This window comes from Euleptes europaea, chromosome 14 (genome assembly GCF_029931775.1).
Source record: "Euleptes europaea isolate rEulEur1 chromosome 14, rEulEur1.hap1, whole genome shotgun sequence".
In the NCBI taxonomy this organism is placed as follows: domain Eukaryota; kingdom Metazoa; phylum Chordata; class Lepidosauria; order Squamata; family Sphaerodactylidae; genus Euleptes; species Euleptes europaea.
In genome coordinates, this window is record NC_079325.1 from 58,871,514 (window position 1) to 58,894,785 (window position 23,272).

The window sequence follows — 23,272 nt, forward strand, 5'->3', positions numbered from 1 at the left end:
CTCATTTGCCCCACTCCTCAACAAGAGAACAGTACGAGCGCCGTTTCCATCAAAGGACCAGCCTGATGCCTCTCAGCAGCCCTGAGAAGGGTAAGACAGGGAGGCGACAGCATCGGGTATTCAGAAGTAGAGAGTCTCTCAACAGGGAAGTTCTACTTAGCTACCACAGCTAAACATCTACTGTGCCGGCCTCTCTTGCCAAAATTTTCTCAAAGCAAAGCCCCCCACAAAATGTGTAATTTTAAGGTTCCCTGTCCATCTCACCAACAAATTCCTTTGAGTTGCCAGAAACATAAAGGATAAGGCAAAAAGGTATGCTGCTCCCTCCCACTAACTGCACACTTCAGCCGGGCTTAAATCTGCCAGGCCAACTTTGCCTCTGGCTGGTGGATTAATTCCTGCTCCGTTTCCACTACAAAGGCTCTGCGCCACAAACAAAGCAATCATCGACTGCTGCATTTCTCCTACCCAGGGGGCACTCGCAAACAAACTCGTTGATCTTGTCCACACAGTTCCCATCATGGAGGCAGGGGCTGCTAGCACACTCGTCTGTGTTGATCTCACAATAAACGCCCTCGTATCCTGCAGAGTAAAAAAAGAAGAAGGAAATCAAGGCCTCTCTCACAGGGAGGAAATGGAGTGCACACGGGCGGCCGCGATGCCCTGTCCCCTGGACCTCATGGCCAATGGGAGGCTGCCTCCGCCCCCTTTATGACCCAATTGTTCCTGCTTGGTTAGTCACACTTCCCATAATTCCGCAACATCAAACCTGCTCCCATGTCTGCTCCTGTGCCTCCCACCACCTTCTTCCCAGGAAAACTTCAGAATAGAAGTTCTTTGGGGGGATTACCTGAGTCCAGCATAATTTGTGAGCCATTAAGCTGCACGCAGCCTGGCAAGCCCATTTTGCTCACACACACCACACATACACACCCCAGCAGGCAGCAAAAAGAGGACTGCCACACAAGTAGGCTGCCTTCAGGGGTCACACGTTGTGCAGGTTTCATGATCTCTGGAGACCTCAACAGCTGCCCCCACCAAACAGCATCATTATGGCAGGATGAAGATACTGAATTTTACAAGTTTACTTTTAAAACTCTGACTTTGACCTTTGGTCAAGTCAACTTTAATTGATGTTTGTAGCCAGAAAATCGTTGAGTCAAGAAAGAGCAGCGCACAAGCCTCAGAGTGACTGTTTCACACATACGCTTTGCTTTGCCTTGGCTGCCTTACTGCAGGGCTGTTTTTGAGAGCACCCACATGATGTCATTTTGCTTCTGTGCCCCCCCCCCCCGCAATTTTGCTGTCATCTTTCACATACCTGGTTCAGTAGGGTCTTTTTGGAAAGAAACAGTTAAAGAACCTTTGGATGCCACATGGACAGGAAGGGCAGATCCTGCCCACATTGCTGTCATTTTCCTCACAGCCACCATTCATCCCTCAGAGGGGTGTTTTGTTTCGTTTTAAATCAGGAATTGCTAGATTGCTATAGCATTATAAAATATATATTGCCATAATCCACTATTTCTCGGCTTTCATTTTTTTTAAAGTAAGCTCCAGCATTTTTTTATTGCAGAATTATAAGGGGAAAGGTTCGTCCCCCTTATACATCTGCAACAAAAAGTGCTAGACACTTCTGTAAAAACATGAAAGCTGCTAACTACCAGATGGTGGCAAAAGATTGCTATAGTGTAATAATGATATAGTGATCTAGCAATTCTCAATTTAAAAAAAAACCCTCTCCAGTGGAAGGGGGAATGGTGGCTGTGGGAGGTTCGGGCAAGAAAAGTATAGGAAAAACTGCTGTGTGGATGTTCCGTGGCCACTGTATTCTGCATTCGTAGTAGCAACAAGAGACACACAGAGAATTGCCTCCATATGACAGCAGCCAGGATTCTCCCTTTGCCCTCTTGAAATCGAGAAGAAGGAGAGGGCAGCAGCTGAAGTCGGCTCAATGCAGCCACAAGCTTAAGGTTTAAGGAAGAAACGATGTCCCTTTGGCTTACCTGGCATGCAAATACAGTGAAAGACCCCAATCTGGTCCAAACAGGTGGCATCATTCTGGCACGGATTCGAGGAGCACTCATTGACGTCAATCTCGCACCGAGCGCCAGAGTAGCCCTGTTGACACTGACATTGGAAGGAGCCCTCTGTGTTGAGGCATTTCCCAGCATGTTCACAAGGGTTGGCACCTAAAAGAAAAAAGGAGGGAGAACCCAGTAAGACAGCTCCAACTGAGGTTGAAGGCCAAACACATGCCAAGACTGCTAGTATTAGAAGCAGAACAGTGCCTGTTATATTGGGTGCTGAGGAATACAGGCAGGATAATGCTGCTGCAGTCGTCTTGTTTGTGGGCTTCCTAGAGGCACCTGGTTGGCCACTGGGTGAACAGACTGCTGGACTAGATGGGCCTGGGTCTGATCCAGCAGGGCCTTTCTTATGTTCTTATGTTCTTAGTGGGCCTGGCTCTGATTTACCCAGTCCTGCCGCCCAGCCATTTTCCCACTCAAAACCACTCTCACAAGCTGTGGGAGAAAAGATGCAGGCACTGGTATTCCTCCCCATGAGGGGAAAAGCCATTTTGTGGGGGGCAGTGGAGAAATGGCTGGAAGGGAAAGAGTTAAGACCTCTTGCGATGGATTTCCCCCTCCTGTCACAACATCATTTCCCACCTATTCTATTGCACTGGGGTTCCCAGCAGGAAATTAAGAAGAGAGAAAAACTGGGTTCAAGGAGAGGATCTGGGCCTGAATATACCCCACCCAGGCCTGGATTGATAACTGAGGTAAAAGGTAAGTTTGCGATGGATCTTAAAAATATGCTACTTAATATCTTATCAAGTAATATCCCCAAAAGATATAGTGAATTATTTAAGTACATGGTAATGGCGGCAAGAGTAACATATGCAACAAAATGGAAGGCAGAGAAATACCCAGTTTTGAATGAGTGGATGATTGACAGCTCATTCCTGCGTTTTTTGGAGGCTGGGGACAACGGAGGCAAGACGATGACGCCGTGCCTCCAAAGCCGTTCCCTGGCTGCTTAAAGGCTTTAAAAAGCTTTTAAAATTTTTATTCCAGCAAAAAGTTGGCGCAGCAATGCTGTTTCAGAGGGGGGCATTCCCAGCCCAAAAGAGGTCTGGAAGCTGCCTACCAGCAGCTCCACCCCCGGAAGGACAGCGCCCAGAAGTGCCCTGTCCGGACGCCGGCAGGAGGCCAAGCCGGTGTCCCTGGTTGGTGCTGCCATGGCAGTGCTGGAGGATGGCATCTGGGTCCCCCCGCCAGTGTCAGTGCCACCCTGGGTGGCGTAAGTGGCACGGGCGCCAGGGCAGGTGGCCAAATGCCAGCATAGCCCCTTCCTGGCCTCCTAAGGACTTTCGTCCTTTCGGGTCAGGAATGGGCTGTAATTTAACTGAATATGTGACTTCGGCAGAACTAACATCCTTTATACGTAATATACATAATAGACCAATTTCAGAATTTTAGGGAAAAAATGGAATGTCTTTTTTAATTATATGGTTGAAAATTAAATCACCTAAATCTTTCTTCTTTTTTGATTTACATGTTTTACAATAAATGTTATTAGATATGAAGATATATGAGAATATAATGTAACTCAAAAGAAGTGAACTACTAAAATGTAATTTAAAAAAGTAAGCTCCATATAAATTGTAATACTATAATGTTTATTTTTAAATGTTTGTGTATTGAAATAAAACTTTTAAAAAACTTTAAAAACTGACAGGCACAAGACAGTTTGCTTTAAAAAGTTAACAAGAACCAAAGTTTATTTTAGAAAAAAAACACAGAAACGGAGGTCTATATTAGCACTTAACCGTGTGCATTGTGGGAAGTCAGCCCCCTTAGTCTCAACACAGGGCTAGCTCCTGGCCAGCTTGGGGCTCTGCCCGAAGGCCCGCCATCTCCTGGTGCCTTTTGGTTCCTGACACCACCCCTAAAACCAGGGAAGCACACCCCCTTGTGCAGACCTTCCCACAGGCCCTCTCCCAGGTAAACAGGGCAGCCCATCCAGAGCTGCAAAACACTGCTGGACTCTTCTGCCACGGGCTCTGCCTTGGGATTGCTTTGGGACTTGCTGCCTGGGTCATTTTAGCCTTCTGAAAATCACCTGCCCTGTCCCTCGCCCAGCTGCCAGTTCCTGATTTCCTCCACCCTCTCCAGGCTTTTGCCCTGGGCAAGAAACAGCAAGCTTGTCCTGAATCCCCTGAACATGAACCTGCCAGCACCTTCTCTCTGGTTGGTAAAGTGTGGGCAACTCACCCAGTGAACATTCGTCCACATCCTGATTGCAAGCGGGTCCCATGTAGCCCGAGGGGCAGGTGCAGATGGCCCTTCCATTGACAGGGTTGGTGTCGCAGTTGGAGCCTTCATTACATGGGTTACTGATACAAGCATCATCAAGGTGGCACAACAAACCTGTTAGGGGATGGGCAGTAATGCTGAAAGAGCTCCTCAAACAAGGAACCTCCCCTCCCTCCCCACCCCACCCTCCTTCAAACGCCATCGTGCTCCAAGGAAATTCCATGCTGCGGGTCCACAGGGATCAAGACCCGTCCATGCCTGGATTAAAGGCAGCCTGGACTCTAGGCTGACCAATGACATCCAGACCAACGCATGAAGAACACAAGGTTAGAGCTACATCACAGCGATGCCCTGATTACCAAGGATGCACAAGCCTGCCCAGATGCCCCCCATCCAGACTGAAGACCTCTCTCTCTAACAATGCCAACTTAATTACAGAGCCTGACCACTTGCCAATTTGTACAACAAAATACACTTCTGATGCCCCACCTAGTCTCTGAAGAACACTGTCCCTGCTCCCCAGGGGAGATGGCACTTTTCTCTCCAAGAGATTTGTAAGACAGGAAAAGAAATAGAGCTGCCACAGGGCACCCACCACCACCCCAAAGCTGACATTCGCTCTTCATCTACACCCCAATGACCAGCTGTGTTGGCTCTTGGCATGTTTCCCTGCATGAGTCATTATGCATTCCAAGAGGCCAAAGTCTCCAGTCCTCCCCCCAAAGGAGGTATCCTCCCTATGCTCGCTCTGCCATGGCTTTGCTCATCCCTTCCTGTTTCCCTGGTCTCCCTTCTGGGACCAATCCTCCCGTCTTCTTTTGACTGGTACCTGTTCGTCCATGTGGACATGCACAGTAGAAGGAAGCCACGCGATCATGGCAGGTGGCCCCTGTGAAGCAGGCTGCGCTGGCACAGTCATCAATGTTCTCGCTGCAATCCTCACCCGTCCAGCCATTGACACACACACAATTATAGCCACCATGTGTGTTGTGGCAGGTACCACCATTCTGGCAAGCATTGGGCATCAGTTGGCATTCATCCACATCTTCAGTGCAGTACTGGCCTAGGAGAGTAGAGAAAATTACATGGTCACCCAACTACTCTGGAAAGGAGAGCTCTTCCCTGTCGTGTGCTCAGACTGTTTACCTCTTTCCCAGCACAACCACTGGCCACATGCATTGTGGCCTCTGATCACAGAGTACTGGTACTGGCCACTGTACTGGATTTACCAGTCTGCAGGATTAACACACAGATATTTCTGAACATGATGGTCCACTCACATAATTAAGCAAAGCAAATGCACCGTTTACCAATCCTGTTTTCCTGACTAGCAAACCTGCATGGCACACATTTGGTAGACACAGGTTTGTTAGGTTCATATTCTACACTTCCAGCTGCGCATTTAAAGCATCTGGAGTATAACATCCTGTAGCAATCATACATGAAGCAGCACTGAGAACTGACACTGCCAGACTATACAGGACCCCAGTACCAAATGCAGGTCGCCTCTTGCTTCTCTGCATCACAGTCGTAGGAAAGTTCTTCTCTCTCTATCATAAAACTGGAGTATCTATGCTTGGCTCCTGAGGAGAAAGGACTGAGCCAAGGAATAGTTATAAAACCTAAAACTTAGTTCAAATTCTCAATTTTTACCTTTCACAGACTATTTTTAAACATTTAAATTCTAGCGGAAAAATAGGTTTGGGCTTTGGTACTGATCTAGCACTACGGCATGACAAAATAAAAAGTTGGTGACAATCACTGCCAAGCAAGAGATGGAGTTTAAAATTCTGATCTTGAAGTGCGAATGCATAAGAAGACTAGATAAATACAAGTTTCTAAAATGCAAAGGTTATGGTAATCTTAAACCAATTGTGGCAACAGAATCTCTCCAATGGGGTGAGTTTTGTTTGTATGTGTAAAGTGCTGTCAGGTCGCAGCCCCTCTTTTTGCCTCTTAGGGAAAGGGTACCCTCTCTCTCACTGCCAGCTCCAAGATTCTGGCGGACCCTCCCCGGCCTGGAGCAGGCACATACACACCCCCGGTGCTCTCCTGCTGCCTCCAAGCTCAATGGGTGCCTCCTGCAAGGGCCTGTTTGGGAAGAAGAGTCCAGCCAGTTGCTGGGCCCTGGCAAAGGCCCAACCTGGTTACCCTCAGGCTCACCCTTACCTGTCCATTCAGGCAAGCACTGACAGTTGTAGGTGTTCACCCCGTCCACACAGGTGCCTCCGTTCTTGCAGCTGTTTCCTGGGCAATCATCAAGATTTTCCTCACAGTTCTGGCCAGTAAAACCTGCCAATTGGTAGAGAAGGCAATTTTTTTGCACAAGTGCCAACATGACCTGACAGGAAATGCAACGGAACCTCACTCCATGGAAACAGGGATGCCCACTCGATCAGGAGACTTGTCCCAAGCCAGTAGCTTCCCCACCTCCACCCTTGATAAAAAACATTTCCTTTCCCCAAGCTCAGCACTGGTAGAATCCCAGCCCATTGAGGGACCAAAGAGCTGAAATGGTGGAGTGCCTCAGAGTAGACCACAGAGTCCAGACCTCACGTCATGAAACGTATTAGATGGTCTCAGGCAAGCTCTAGCCCCTGCCCCCAATTTCCTCCAAAACTACAAATGGTCTGCTTTACACAACCGATGTAGGATTAATGAGATAAAATGTGTTAAGAATTTTAATGCTTCAAAAGTGTGCTTAATGAAAACTCAGCCTCTCAGAAGTGCTCAAGCACAAGGCTGTCAGCCAGCCCTCTGGGATGCCTTTGCTTACAATTTCCTGCCTTGAGCAAGGGTTGAATGAGGCGGCCTAGAAGATCCCTTCCTTTCTCCAAGACAACTGCCAAAACCCTCTGCTCTGGAACTGACAGAGAGAAGAGAGGGGGTGAGGAGAGCATCCCTCTCTTCCCAGCTACTAACTCTCCTTAGTTCTGGCTACAGCCAGAGGGGGAACAGCCAGCCGTCCTCCATCATTCATTGTGATCGCTCGCCTCAAGCATATTTTTGCTATATCTCTCAATGGGCTTAGCTCCAGCCTCCCGGCCACATTTCAAACTGCAGTGGTGGGAGCTCCCACCCCATGGACCACCAGCAGTCCCAACCTGGCTTGGGCACAACCAGGCCAAGCCTAACAGGCCAACCTTCTAGACTGCAGTCGAGCAGCTACCCAGAATTCTGATGAACACAGTGAAGTATTTTATTACAAGAAGAGAAGAAGCCGAATTCTGAGCCCGTTACCAACATTCTCACTTCAACTGTATGCAGAAACAACCACAGCCATATGAAGGAACTCCCTCCACCTCTACTAAAGGACACTCTCAGTTTATAGGCACTGGGATTTTTTTACTGACACTCAAAAAAAGTAGTAGATGCCGGGTGTCCATTAAGCTGTTCTCATGTCAATAAGGAAAAAAACAACAACCCATGAAGTCACAGCCATAATCTCACATTCTGAGGGCCACAGGGGGGAAAAAAACACATCCTCCACCTCTCTGTATGTCACAGTTATGGAGATGCACTAGCCTGGTTCAAGGAGATATGTATAATCACCCCCCCCAAAAGGTGTGTATGTTTGTTTATTTTATTATTTACTTCATTGCCACCTGTCTTTCTCCACAATGGGGACCCAAAGAGGCTTAAACCATTTTCATCTCCTCCATTTCATCATCAAACAACCCTGAGAGGTAGGTTAGGCTGAGAGAGAGTCACTGGACCAAGGTCACCCAGCAAGCTTCCATGGAAGAATGGGAATTTGAACCCGGGTCTCCCAGATCCTAGTCTAACCACTATACCATGCTGGTTCTGTTAAAAAAAAAAAAAAAAAAAACAAGCAAGTGGCACACAGGGGTTGAGTGCTGGCTGAGGGCTGTCCCAGTTCCAAAATCACCTCCTTCCACAAACGTGCAGCCTCAGCCCTGAATTAACCAGACATCTTTTGGCAAGCTGCTGTCTCAGCCCCTCCTTGCCTGACCTACCTCAGGCTGGATAGGACCACAGCACTGGCCAAAGAAACACTGTGGGGCTTTTCCGCAGTGCCTGGTTTAAACTGAGCCACTCCCTGTGTGAGGCAGCTGTGCAGCATCTGGCCCCAGTACCAAGTCCAAGAAGGGAGAGCTTTTACCTCCGCCAGCATCAGGTTTAAATCCAGCCCTGCCAAGGTGATGTGAAGACGACAGGGCAGGGTGCTAGGAACAGGAGCAGCATTATTGTAAAGCGCTTCCTCAAAGCGGGGTCAAATGAACTTCTCAGGACAGGCCCCAAGGGGCTCGAGTTTGTGGCGGGGCGGGGTCGTTTAAAAGAATGTTTGTGCCGCCTCTTCCGAGGCCTGCTTGAGCTGACTCACAGAGTAAAAACAATACAATAAAACCATAATCTTTCAAGAAATCTTTGGGCCTGCTGCCAGATCTCATGAAAGTGCCTTGATCCTGGTTTTAAACCCTCCCTCATTTCACAGAGGATGCCTTTCTCTTTTATATAACAGAAGTGAGAAGCCAGGATCATCCCCCCTAAACAGGCCCAGCAGACTGCAACACTAACAGCACAATCCTAAACACAGTTACTCCCTTCTGAGCTCACTGAGTTCAATGGACATAGAAGGATATAACTCTGTTTAGTGTGCACAGAGAGAGACAGAGAGGGGGAAAGACAGAGAGAGAACTTCAAGCTGTCCGTGGTCTGTTTTTATGGTCTATTTTTTATACTGATGGGATTTTAATGACAGATTTTAATTAATATTTTTAGTTATTTGTTTTTATTGTTTTTATTCTGATAGCCACCTAAGAAAAGTTCCTGGAGAGGCAGCATAAAAAAATTCTAAATAAATAAACATAATACAAAGTGGGGCCAAAGGATCCCAGAGGAACTGAGGCTTGCTGAGGGCAACTTGGAAATAGCCTTCAAGAGTGTCCTCAGAGTGCATTTAGCTGGGGCTGCAAAAAAAAAAAAAAGGTACTACAAATGTTGGCATAAGCAGATGTGCCAAGAGGGAAAAACACAGAAAAAATTCAAAGCATCGCCCAACACTTTCAAGTGGAAGAACACCCAAAAAGCCTGCTGGATCAGACCAGTGGTCCATCTAGCCTGGCATCCTGTCAAACGCAGTGGCCAACTGGCTGCCCTGGAGGGACAAATAAACAGGACATAGAGGCCCAGGCCCTCGACTCTGGCTGCCTCCCAGTACTGGGGTGCCAAGGCTGGAGCTGGGATTTCTCTTTTGAACAACGACAAAACTGCTCTGGTTCTCGGGACTGTGGAAAAGAAAACCACCAGGAAGCATCTACTGTGCCAGGACTGTACACACTGAGCTCCAGAAAGCCCCCCCCCCACCTTATTGGATGACCTGCTGGGTGCCCCCCAGTTTGCATCCAGACAGGTAGTATTATCATTTGGGATAGAAATGGCCTGGGTTGCCCTCTTTGTTGGGAGAACACAGATGTGAAGACACAGGGGAAAACCAGAAATATTCAAGAGACAAGGATTTCCCCCCCAGGACTTTCCCCAAAAACTTTAAGTGGAAAAAGACTGGGAAATTTGGGGTAAAAAAAAGGGGGGGATATCCTGCTTACAAGGAAAATTGTCACCTGGATTTACTGGTCCCAGGTCAGATGAATTGCAAAAAAGGGGGACATTTATGACCACCCACCAGAATTAGGACAATGACAATAAGAGCAAACACAATTGTGTTCTGGGAAAGATGAAAGGCAGTAAATGAAGCAATCCAGCAGTGGACACAAAATGACCCATTTTATCCTGTCCAAAAGATTAATCAGTTGGCGGGGCACAACTGTTTTCCACATGGGGCTTCAAATGATGGTGATACGGCTCTTAGATCAGATTACCAGCAGTTGGAACGGAAAATAAAAATGAAGAGTTTACTGTGAAGAATCCAGCAGTCTGCCTGCTGATAGTTCTGCCCATTTTGTTATCACAAAAACTTTCTCCTTTGCCTTTTTCACACAGTGGTAGGATCTGATAGACACAGCCGTTGATACAGGGAAAGCCTCCCATGCAGCACATGGGGCAAATATCTACCAAAGGAAGGATGTCACTGCAAATTTCAGTTTTCAATTTCAATGCTATTTAGGCACTGTAAGTTATGGCTTTTTGATGGGGCCAATGAAACCATTCTACACTTGGCCACTCTGGTGGTGGGTACTGGCTTGTGTGCGAGACAGGGGAGAGAACCAGCATGAAGGCTGTGGGCCTGAGGCCGGGTGTTTGATGCAACAACAGATAAGGTCTCTCCACCCAGCATGACTGTGGAAAGGGCAGGAGGATGAGAAAAAGGCCTCCATCTGCCAAAACACCCGGGCCACCTTCTAACATCACATTCCAGTAACTGGGTTTCAAAAGCATCTGCAGACAGGGCAGCACAGCATTTTGCAGACACTGGTGAATCAGGGGAGACTTTCTCCCGAACTCCTGCACTTTATACTTGCGGACAGAATTACAAAAGGTTTCTTCTAAACAGGTATTTTCTGAAAAGGTTTCCAAAGCACAAAAAGGGAAGAGATGTCCCGAACGGCCCTTGGCCAAGACTGCTGAGGAGTCCACCACCTGAAGCCCTGCAGCATCCACCGCATGGGCTGAGGCTAGACAGGGGGCACACGGGGGTGGAGGACTTAACTATCCTAACAGAACTGCAACCACCGTTCCATCTAACCGGGCTAGCCTGAAAGGATTGGACTTTCCTAAAAATAGCTGCTCAGTGAAATCGGACTCAGTGCAGGTGAGTGCAGGAACAAACTTTTGCCCCTGAGCAACCCCAATCTCAGGGACAGCCCCAGGAGCAGCAGTCATCTATCCCCACACTGACTTGGAAGCACCGAAGACAACCAAGGCAAGAGGAGTGATGGTACCTGGAAGGCAGGTGCATTCATAGGTGGTGTCCCCGGTCTGGCCACAGGTGCCCCCATTCTGGCAGGGGGAGGGATAGCAGGGCACATAGAGGTGCTCACAAGTGTGGCCTGTGTATGCCTGCCTGCAGTGGCACTGGAAGGAGCCGATCTCATTGACGCAGGTCCCACCGTTCTTGCAGATGGGCGGTGTGCGGCTGCACTCGTTGACGTCTTCCTTGCAGTTGGCTCCGTGGAAGCCTAGCGTGCACTTGCACACGTAGCTCGAGTCAAAAGGCACGCACTGCCCACCGTTAGCACAGGGGTTAGAGGCACATGGATCTGCCTGCTGGCAAGTCTTACCTGGAAGCCAAACACAGAGAACATGGCTGTTAGCTGCCCATCTGCAACTGCAAAGGAACGCAGGAGAGCACGCACCTAGCTGTAACAGGAAAATTCCCACTCGACCCCCGTCTTCACAACAGCCCCCGCATCAACAGGCCAGCAACTCTTGTGAGGGTCAGCCTGCCTCTGGCAACTGCCAGACTGGACAAGGATCTCAAAAGCAGCATCAAAGAATAAACAGTCTCATAATCTAAGTGGTTAACAATCTTGAAGCACATAATAAAACAGTAATTAGAGAGTTCTAAAGTTCAGGGTCTTCACTTCCCAAAAATCTTCACCTTCCAGTGCTGGGACAGCTGGTATTTCCCCTGTTCCCAGGTGCCCCCATTTCCCTGGAACGGCCCCCAGCCAGCCAGCCAGCCACCAACAACAAACTGAATATTTAAATGGCTCTTTATTCAATGAAACCTGGATCCCTGTGAGTCAGGAGGAGGACCACGCGCACGCGTGCATGCACACGGAGCTAATGGGATCTCTGCCCAGTTGATTTTGGAGAGCCCTGGTCAGCCACTTATTGTGCCAGAGGTCTCCTGTGACCAGCAGTGTAAATGTGAAATCCTGCTCAGGCCACCCAACAACCCTGACTGGGAAACCTCCCTCCAGTGTGGGTCTTGAGTTGTCACCTGGCTCCTGGTGTGTGTGTGTAAAGTGCCATCAAGTCACAGCCAACTTATGGTGACCCCGTAGTGCTTTAAAAGCAAGAATGATGTTCAGAGGTGGTTGGCCATTGCCTGCTTCTGCAAAGCAACCTGGGCTTCCTCGGTGGTCTCCCATCCAAATACTAACCAGGGCCGACCCTGCTTAGCTTCTGAGATCTGACGAGATCAGGCTAGCCTGAGGCATCCTGATCAGGACCCAGTCTAGCCTTCTACAATTAAAAGGCGTCCTTGAGGGTCCCTCTACTATGGTTCGAATCAAACACAAGCCCCCATCCCAGGTTCAGGAGCCAAGGGCCATATCAAACCCACACAAGCCTCTACCAGGCAAGCAGCTCAAACAGCTTCCCCCTTCGCCTCCAGAAAAGGCAGGGCAGGCAGGCCTGAGGATGGATTTGGCTCTGCCGCGGCCAGTGGCTGCCCTAGTCAGGCACAGAACAGCCTCCACCCAGTAGGCAGTGTTTGGGGAAAAGCCCTGGCAGTCGCCCCCTCCTCACCTGACCAGCCTGGAGGGCAGCGGCATTTGTACTCCGTCAGTGTGAGGAGTTCACAGGTCCCTCCATTGCGGCAGGGGCTGCTGAGGCAGACGTTCTCCTCAGGAGTCAGGCAAAGCCGGTCAGTGAAGCCCAAGCGGCACGTGCAAGCGTAGTCCACAGTGTTATCGTGGACAATGGCATGGCAGGTGCCGGCATTCTTGCAGGGAGAGCTGAGGCAGGGGTGCCGCAGCTGGCAGCGGTTGCCAACAAAATTGTTGGGGCACCTGTGGACAGAAGGAGACACAGAAAGGGGTCAGGAGTCATGGCACACAGTTCTGGCAGAAGCACAACCATTTTCAGGATACTGGTCCAAAGCATTTCATAGGAATTATCTCAGTAATCCTCACAACAGCTCTTTATGGCAGGTCGTTATCATTACCCCCCGTATTGCACCGAAGCTCAGAGAGGAGCACCCTGCCTAAAGACAGTGCAATCCAAGACAAGTCTCAGTTTATTCTCTCAGCCAACCTCTTCCCCATGGCCTGATGCCTTGGGATAACGACCTGTGCTATACACCTGCTGCTCCGGCATCCACATGGCACTGATGTACATGCGCACTGCCGGTAGCGGAAAGTGCTGGGGAGAAGCCAGGGGGTTCATGGGGCAACTTGCCCACAACTGGCCTAAGAAGGGCTTCCTTTTCCCAGGGCTCCTTAACACTTCCCACCTAGAAGACATCTGCATTTGTAGCAGTGGGTGTGAGGAATGCTTTCCAAAGCAACGGCTTCCTGACACCATCAGGCAAAGAAACACACAAAGAAACTTTACATGAAGGGCTGCAAGAGGCTTTTCTGCCACCGTGTTTCCAAGCATTTACATATTTGTTTTCGATTTGCAGCTGCCTCACCTGAAATGCTGATATAGAGAGCAGCACAACAAAAACAGCTGAATAAACTGAGGCTAGGACACATCGAAAAAGACCAACCCAAAGGGAAAGCCTCACTCAAAACTACGTTCCCAACAGCATAAAAATATCTACATGGGATCAGACCACGAAGGCCCGTGAAGCTGCCTTAGACTGAATCAGGGCAGTATTTGTCTACTCAGACTGGCAGAGGCTCTCCAGGGTCAGGCAGAGAAAGATCGTTCACCTACTGACTGGTCCTTTCAACTGGAGATGCCAGGGATTGAACATGTGACCTTCTGCATACCAGGTGGGTGCTCTACCACTGGCGCCACAGCTCCTCCACTGTTCTATCTCCAAGAGTGGACAATTAATGCCCCCTTCAAAACCTACATGATGGTTTCAGGTAGCCAGCTCAAGGTTGACTCAGCCTTCCATCCTTCCGAGGTCGGTAAAATGAGTACCCAGCTTGCTGGGGGTAAAGTGTAGTTGACTGGGGAAGGCAATGGCAAACATAGTCTGCCTAGTAAACCCCTAGTGACGTCACCCCATGGGTCAGTAATGACCCGGTGCTTGCACAGGGGACTACCGTTACCTTTTACCAAAACCTACATGATGGAAACAGCCCTCCCCTAATGTATATCCCATAGCAAAGGGTATTCAGAGGAGCACTGCCTTGGAATATGGAGGCTCTATTTAGCCATCATGGCTAAATAGTAGCCCTGTGCACACCTCTCCTCCCTGAATCAGCTGCAACCAGACATCAGGAGCATCTGTACGTTTGTGGCAAGTATAAACCTCATTTATGGCAGTGTTCATGCGTGGAACATGATTGAGGTGTGTAAGCTCTAGCCCTGCAGCGAACCCATAAACAGATTTCAGCAGACGGCAAATCGATGAAAGCAGTTTTATTGGTTAGAATCGACAGGTTTCAGAAGCCATATTCAAAAGGACACTAGTAAGGGGCTAAGGCAAGGTGCACAGCATATATGGAAAAGCAAAAGGAGATAACTGGTAACCTAGGCACCCCCCCTCCCAGAGGCAGGAAGGAGCTCTTGGCGATTCCCACAGTATGGGAATCTATGAAGACTAAACACGGCACAGACTGGCCTTGGACAGAACAGCACAACAGCACCTGAGAGCAACACAATCGCACTACCGCATACCACCCTCATGGCATGCTCCTGACATTCTGCCCCCCTAAAGACCCCCCCTCACCCTCCCACCGTGGGTTTGTGAGGGTAAGCTGCATGAAATTCTTGTACTAAGCGGGGGGCGGAGACATCACTGGCGCGCACCCATTCTTCCTGGGCGGGACTAAAATGTTTCCAGCGGATCAGGTACTGAAGGGAACCGTAGCGAATGCGAGAATCCAGTATAGCCACTTCAAAATGCTCCTCCCCCCTCCACACCATTTCAGGCACTTCAGGTTGTGGTTCAGGATGCCATTTTTGGGAAGGAACAAACGGTTTTAAAAGACTGACATGGAACACAGGATGGATTCTTCGTAGGGACTTGGGCAAGGAGAGTTCCACAGCCACTGGATTAATAATCCGGGAAATGGGGAACGGACCTACATACTTGGCACTGAGTTTATCACACGGGTAGGTTCTTGGGGAAAAATAGACAAGATCCCCCACTTTGCATTCCAGACTGGGGGAACGATGTTTGTCAGCCTGAGCCTGGTAACGCCGTTTGGCCCTAGATTTTTAACCAGCCATGGCCCGGTTGTTTGAATAGAACGTACCCATCCATCCACATCCGCTCCCCCCTCTTTCTCAGAAACATCAACATGACCAGTGGGGCCAAACTCTTTACCATGGACAACCTGGAAAGGGCTGAACCCTGTGGAATGGTGAACCGCATTATTATAAGCATATTCAGCAAAAGGCAACAGGTCTACCCAATCATCTTGATGGTAATTAACGTAACAGTGTAAATAGCATTCCAACACCGCATTTACCCTTTCAGTCTGACCGTCCGTTTGGGGATGGAAGGCACTAGACAGTCCTTGTTCTATTCCAACCAGTTTGAGAAAAGCCTTCCAGAATTTGGCCACGAAAGTTGACCCCCTGTCCGTCACTATCTTGCGCGGAAAGGAATGTAGACAGAAGACATGTGACATAAAGAGGCGGGCCAATTTCGGGGCGGAAGGGATACCTGCGCAGGGTACAAGATGCACCTGTTTCGAAAACAGATCAGTAATCACCCAAAGAACTATCTTTCCCCCACTAGGGGGTAGATCCGTCATGAAGTCCATTGCAATCACTTCCCACGGTTTCGAGGGAGTCTCTAACGGTTGTAAAAGTCCGGGCGGTTTGCCCTATGATCGTTTGGCTGCTGCACAGATGGGGCAGCTGCGGATGAAGGAGTCCACATCTGATCGCATGCCCGCCCACCAAAACTGTCTCCCTAGCAAATGCAATGTTTTGAGGAATCCGAAATGTCCGGCGGTCTTGGTGCCATGAACCAAACCCAAAACCTCCCCCCGCAACGCTGCCGGAACATACAATTTAGAATCTTTGTACCCAAACTCCCGCGTTTAAGTAAAGTAGCTGGGAGGGTTTGCGAGGACAATTCTGCTTGATAACTGCGAAGGAGAGTCTACTTAAAGGAATCAGACAGTCCTTCCACCCCCTCCGGAGTCGGCGGGCAGCTTGACAGGGGACGGAGCCGATACAGGTGCAAAGAGCGACTGAACGGAGCGCTCGGGTCCCCGCACCTCGGGAACCGTGGCTGTCAGCCGCTCAGGGGGAGGAGGAAGCGAGGCGGGCAGTGCTGTCAGCTCAGCCGGGCACGGGGCTTCCCCCCCCCCCATCGAAAGCGGCAGTGGTGGGGATCGGGTCTGAGAATGGGTTTGTACGGCCAAAGTCGGCAACAGACCTCGTTGGGCAGGGGTGAAGAGCGACGCTGTGGGCCGATCAACCTTGGTGGGATATTGGGGAAGTCTGGATAAAGCGTCAGCCAGAAGGTTTTGCTTCCCTGGTACATATTTTAGGACGAATCGAAACTGGGCAAAGAAGTCCGCCCAGTGCACATGCTTCACGGACAGCTTGCGAGCCCCTGTTAGGGCCTCTAGATTTTTGTGATCGGACCACACTTCAAAGGGCACCTTGGAACCTACTAAAAACTGCCTCCACACTGTCAGGGCATGCTTCACAGCAACGGCTTCCTTTTTCCAAACGGCCCAATTAAGTTCGGATGGAGTGAACTTTTTAGAAAAATAAGCGCATGGATGCAGGTGCCCATCCTCCCCCCACTGCAGAAGTGCATCCCCCATCGCTACGTCAGAAGCGTCTACGTGCACTACGAATGGTTGATTGCAGTCTGGGTGCTGCAAAACAGGTTCGGATGTAAAAAGCTGCTTAATACTAGCGAAGGCGGCTTGACACTGGGGGGTCCACTCTACCTGGGCGTTGGGTAAGGTGGCTGTATTCCCCTTTCCCTTAGTCTTAAGGAGGTTCGTGATGGGTAGCACAATCTGAGCGAAATGTGGGAGGAACGCCCTGTAAAAATTCGCAAACCCGAGGAATCTTTGGACCTGTTTACGAGTAGAGGGTGGTTCCCAATCGAGCACCGCTTGCACCTTTTCAGGATCCGTAGCCAGTCCCTGGTGTGAGATAATATATCCTAGGAAAGTCAATTGCTTCTTATGGAACTCGCACTTAGACACTTTAGCATACAGCTGATTGTCTCTGAGACGTTGCAACACCTCTCAAACCAAGGCAACGTGCTCATTCATGGTTTTAAAGCAAATGAGAATATCATCTAAATAGACCACCACTCCTTTGAACAATAGATCATGGATGATCTCATTAATGAGTTGCATGAAGACCCCCGGGGCCTCTTTTAATCCAAAAGGCATCACCATAAATTCGAACATTCCAAAGCAACTAGAAAAGGCAGTCAAAGATTCATCCCCCTCCCGGATTCTGACTCTGTAATAAGCCTCAACTACCGTATATACTCGCGTATAAGCCGGGTTTTTCAGCCCAAAAAAAGGGCTGAAAAAAGCCAACTCGGCTTATACGTGGGTCAATACGGTAGGGGAGGGGGAGGGGGGAGAGAGGGGGAACTTACCATCGCCGCCGCTGGCCTGCGCGCCTTCACTGCGGCCTGGGAGCGGCCAGCGGGGCCTTCCTGCGCACAGGCAGGCCCCGCGGCCGCCCCCTCGCGACCGGCCCGCACGCCTTTTTTGCGGCCTGGGAGCGGCCAGTGGGGCCTTTCTGCACGCAGGCAGGCCCCGCAGCTGCCCCCGCTCCGCGCGCCTTCCCTGCCGCCGCCTCCAGCTGATCACTGGGCCTCGTCCTCCCGGTGAGTAAGGAGTTCAGGGGCTCTTCTCCCTCCCCCCTAGGGTGGCGCTGGGGTCGGGGTGGAGGGCCCGGGAGGGGGTGGCGCTGGGGTCAGGGTGGGTCTGGAGGTCCCGGGAGGCCGGGTGGGAGGGCGACCTGGGGCAGGGGCATTGTGTAAGCCGACCCTCGGCTTATACGCAGGTGCCTAATTTTCCCCCATTTTTGCGGTGAAATTAGGCACTTCGGCTTATACGCGGGTTGGCTTATACATGAGTATATACGGTAAGTCCAATTTGGTGAAAATGTGTCCCTCTTTCAACTGTCCCAAGAGATCAGAAATGAGGGGGATGGGATAAGCATTTGTTTGAGTAACAGCATTGAGTTTTCGAAAGTCAACACACAAACGTAAATCTCCTGTTTTCTTACGTACGAAGAAAGCCGGTGCCGAATAGGGCACGGTGGAGAGTCGGATGAAACCGTGAGCCAAGTTGTTGTCTAAGAATTCGCGGAGCACCGCCCGTTCCGTAGGACTCATTGGGTAGATTTTGCCCTTTGGCAGTTTTCCATCCCCCACCACTTCAATAGCACAGTCTGTCCGGCGGTGGGGGGGTAACACATCACACTCCTGCACATTAAATACATCTGCAAAGTCCTGATAGTTGAGTGGCAACTGGGTCGGACTGGAGGTGTCCGAGACCAGGGCAGGAGTTGGTTTGATTACGGTTTTAACGGCCACTTTGTATTGGTGCAATTCACACAGCGGGTTATTAAACGTTAAGGTCTCAGCTTCCCAGTCTATGGTGGGACTGTGCCCTTTGAGCCAATTTGCTCCCAATACCACAGCATATCGAACATTGGGCACAATAGTGAAGTTGATTTGTTCCCAATGGTGGCCAATTCCCATTGCCACTCCGTGAGTGCGACGGTCGACTGCCCCCCCCCCCGAAATCACTGCCATCCATTTGAGCAAATTGAACAGGTGCCGGTAAAGAGACTGACTTCATTTGGAGCGCCTTAAAGGTGGTTTCGTTAATTAACGAGCAGGCACACCCTGAGTCTATTAAGGCTTTAACTTGTAATTGAGGACTTTTTCTATAATGTCATAATATCACATCTACATACACAGTCTCTTCTACTTCACTCACCATGACAGAAGCCTTTTGTTTCCCAGGAACACCTGCGGAGGTCTGCGGTATCGCTCCCTCTACTGCAGACCCAGTCCGTTTTTTGGCTGGTCGAGAGGAGACTCCAAGTTAAGGGCTGGGGAGTTCCAGTGGTCGCTCTCCTCTGAAGATGCGGGGCTACTCTCCCCAGGAGTAGTAATTGTAATCCTGGACCCCGACGGGTCCGCTGGCGAAAGGTCCGTCGTCACTTCTCCGGCGTGTAGAGCTGGGGGCGCTTTTCGTCTTGAAGGGATGCTCCGCTCGGCTGCGGTGCCTCTCCCCCGGGCGCGTCCTCTCCTGTGAGGAGTCCCATCTGGCTGGGGAGTGGGACTCGGCAGTCCCGGACGTGACGGACAAGTGGCAGCAAAGTGACCCATGGCACCACAAACGAGGCAAGCTCCCCTTTGAAACCGCAATGCTCGGTCTGGTGGAGGTAGAGCCGGCTTCCGAGGGGCCTGAGGAGCGGCAGGTTTGGGAGGGTTGTTTTGGCTTCCCCCCTCCCTGGCCTGCCGTCGGGCAAGAGAAATAAACTGGCGGCGGCTTTCCACTTCTTCCGCCAGTAAAATCCACTCTTCCAAGGTGGCTGGGTCTCACTGCATGTATGCCCAGTTTAGAATCTCAGGATGCAATGCTGCTCTGAAGTAGTGCACACAGGTGGCTTCAGTCCAGTCCGCTATTTTATTAGTGAGTCTTTGGAACTCATCCGCAAACTCTCAGACTGAGGAGGATCCTTGACAGAGTTGTAGGAGGGCCGCTTTGGCCTTCTCCCCTTGAAACAGATCCTCAAAACGTCTCCTCAACGCTCGCATGAATTCATTAAGCGACCGTATGGAGCGGGCCCGGGTATCAAACTGGAGGACCATCCATTCTGCAGCCTTTCCAGCTAGAAGTGAGGAAACAAACCTTACTCGGCTGTCTTCCGTGGGAAAGGTATGCCCTTGTTCTCTCATGTAACTGTCTACTTGGTGAAGAAAACAGGGCAACGTATCCGCGGAGCCATCAAATGTCACACGCAATCGGGGTTGCTTCCACTGCACCACCAGTCCCACTGGTGGAGGTGCTGGAGGCTGACCTGGAGCTGGCTGCGCCGGAGGCTGCTGGCCGGGGGGTTGTTGTCCCGGCTGCCCTGGCGGCACTTGTACCGGAGGTTGCTGTGGTGCTGGCTGCACCGGGGACTGCTGGCCGGGGGGTTGCTGGCCTGGGACCGGTGCCTGCGCAGGTGCCACTTGAGCTCGCTGCAGGCGACCGTATTCACGCATCAACACGTCCATTTGGTCCTGCATATGAGCCATACGATCCAAAAGCTCTCAGTTTTGAAACCTTAAGGCATGGATCTCCTCCTCAGCCCCCTCAGTCCATAAGGCTTGGCTGGCTCGGTAGTTTGTATTCCAGTTGCCCTCCTCTGCATACAAGTCCTCCTCCCCCTCCTATTCTGGGACGTCAAGAGCAAAGGTGAGCCGCTGCCTGCGCACTACGTCCCGGGGCAGGCCAGGTTCCGGGGAGTCCAAAGACAACGAGGGGAGAGACCAGTCCGATCCCCTGCAAATTTTCGATCGCGCTCCCGTTCCTGCCGTCAGCGGCGGCTGCATCCGCCAACAGTTTCTCCTCCACCCGCCTCTGGTCAGCGAGCGTGCGCTCCGCCTCGAGTTTGGCGGTGGCAGCCGTCACAACTGGTACGGCTGACTGCTCCAAGAGTATTTGGATTTCCTTGTGCTGGCCCAACAGCGGTTGGACCTGTTGAGCCAGACCCGCAGAGGCAGAACTGAATTCAGGAGTTAGTATCTTCTCGACGTCGGCTGCCGTCGCCGTGGCCGGCATGAAATCCACAAGAACCAGGATTGTCCTGGCGGCAGCGTTCTGTGCTTCCCGGCGGCATAGGGTGGGATCTGGAACAGTTTGCGGAACCTCTCCCACCAGAGCCCCCACCATTGGGAAACAGAACTCGGGCCCCTGGATCGGGGCCGCTGACTCCTGTTGCGTCCCGCGGAGTGTAAGCTCAGCCAACAACCAGGTTAGGAGAGTAAAGTCCTCTTGCGCTAACCGGGCCTCCTCCAGCAAAGTATCAAGTCCCAAAAGGTTGTTGTGGGCACGTAGATCAGCGTCCTGAGTCCTCCAGGGGGTCGCCACTGCCAGGCGACGCCACTGATCAATCACCAGCCCAACCAGCTGAACGGACTGTACGTAAGTCCGCTGCGCCTCCTCCAAGACGACACGCCGAATGTCAGGGTCCTCGGGGAGCTCGTCCTGCGCCCCAAACCGAGGGCGAACCCTTCAGGGCTCCAGCCAAGGTCAACAAGTAAGGATAGGACTAGTGTCCTAATGTAAGCTCTAGCCCTGCAGCGAACCCATAAACAGATTTCAGCAGACGGCAAATCGATGAAAGCAGTTTTATTGGTTAGAATCGACAGGTTTCAGAAGCCATATTCAAAAGGACACTAGTAAGGGGCTAAGGCAAGGTGCACAGCATATATGGAAAAGCAAAAGGAGATAAGTGGTAACCTAGGCACCCCCCTTCCCAGAGGCAGGAAGGAGCACTTGGCGATTCCCACAGTATGGGAATCTATGAAGACTAAACACGGCACAGACTGGCCTTGGACAGAACAGCACAACACCACCTGGGAGCAGTACAATCGCACTACCGCATACCATCTTCATGGCATGCTCCTGACAGGCTGGAGAATTTGGCTAAAACCAATAAAATACATTTCAACAGAGATAAATATAAAGTTCCGCATTTAGGTAGGAAAAATTAAATGCATAAATATAGGATGGGGGAGACTTGTCTTAGCAGTAGTGTGTGCGAAAAGGATCTTGGGGTCTTAGTACACCAAACACCATGAGTCAGCAGTGTGATGCGGTAGCTAAACAGGCAAATGCAGTCTTGGGCTGCATCAACAAAAGTAAAGTGTCCAGATCACGCGAAGTGATGGTATCGCTTTAGTCTGCTCTGGTTAGACCTCACCTAGAGTACTGTGATCAGTTTTGGGCACCCCAATTTAAGAAGGATGTAGACAAGCTGGAACGTGTCCAGAGGAAGGCAAAAAAGATGGTGAGGGGTCTGGAGACCAAGTCCTATGAGGAAAGGTTGAAGGAGCTGGGTATGTTTAGCCTGAAGAGAAGAAGACTGAGAGGGGATATGATAACCATCTTCAAGTATTTGAAGGGGTGTCATATGGAGGATGGTGCCAAGTTGTTTTCTGTTGCCCCAGAAAGTCGGACCAGAACCAACGGGTTGAAATTAAATCAAAAGAGTTTCCGTCTTGACATTAGGAATAATTTTCTAATAGTTAGAGCGGTTCCTCAGTAAAACAGGCTCCCTCGGGAGGTGGTAAGCTCTCCTTCCCTGGAGGTTTTTAAGAAGAGGCTAGATGGCCATCTGTCAGCAATGCTGATTCTATAACCTTGGGCAGTACATGGGAGGGAGGGTATCTTGGCCATCTTCCAGGGGTCACTGGGGTGTAGGGGAGGTAGTTGTGAGTTCCTGTATTGTGCAGGGGGTTGGGCTAGATGACCCTCGTGATCCCTTCCAACTCTATGATTCTATGAAGAACGCCTCGCTTTGGAAGTCTTCAAGGTCCACTCTTCTGCAACATCCAACTAACAGCGATGAATTCCCTTCCTCCCCTTTGCTCAGGTGCCCCGCATTAAGATGTTGCCGCAAGCAAAATGAGATGGAAGATTGAGGGAGCCGACCCTCAGAGCTCACAAAGGAGGGAAAATGCACAGTCAATGACCGGGTCTGTGCTCATCACAAACAGAGCAGAGACATCAAAGCAAGTGGCTACATCTTGTGGCAATAAATTCCTCAAGCCCCAGGGTCATTTGGGGGGGGGGGGGAAGAAGCCGCAGCACACATCCAGGTCATTCCTGAACAAGAAGGTGCTTCAGTCCTCGGAAGCTTCTCTCACTGATCAGGAGAACCCTCTGCTCGGGGGTCCTCTGGCTGTGGCACTGCAGGGTACTCTACGTGGGGGTGAAAAGTACCTTCAAGTAATAGCTGACTCATTGGGTATTCAAGGCAAGAGGGCCCGTTGCCTGCCGTTGCACAGCAACCATGGACTTCCTTGGTGGTCTCCCATCCAAATACTAACCAGGGCTGACTCTGCTTAGCTTCCAAGATCTGATGAAATCAAGCTAGGCTGGGCCATCCAGGAGGGGATTATTCCATACAGGGCCAGCCCTCCCTAAAGAAGGCACCTTGCATTGCTACTGCATTTG

General features: G+C 50.6%; 1 protein-coding gene across 1 annotated transcript in view; it reads right to left on the reverse strand.

The window, feature by feature from the left end:
• The window catches only part of NOTCH1 (notch receptor 1), a 97,952-nt gene that overhangs the window by 39,829 nt on the left and 34,851 nt on the right, over positions 1-23,272 (reverse strand). The window contains exons 3-9 of the mRNA XM_056860203.1: positions 12,717-12,979; positions 11,183-11,521; positions 6,492-6,614; positions 5,152-5,385; positions 4,281-4,436; positions 2,007-2,192; positions 469-582 (exon numbers count right to left, since the gene is read on the reverse strand). Of these exons, the coding sequence (XP_056716181.1) occupies positions 469-582; positions 2,007-2,192; positions 4,281-4,436; positions 5,152-5,385; positions 6,492-6,614; positions 11,183-11,521; positions 12,717-12,979 (1,415 nt within the window). The remainder of the gene's footprint in view (positions 1-468; positions 583-2,006; positions 2,193-4,280; positions 4,437-5,151; positions 5,386-6,491; positions 6,615-11,182; positions 11,522-12,716; positions 12,980-23,272) is intronic.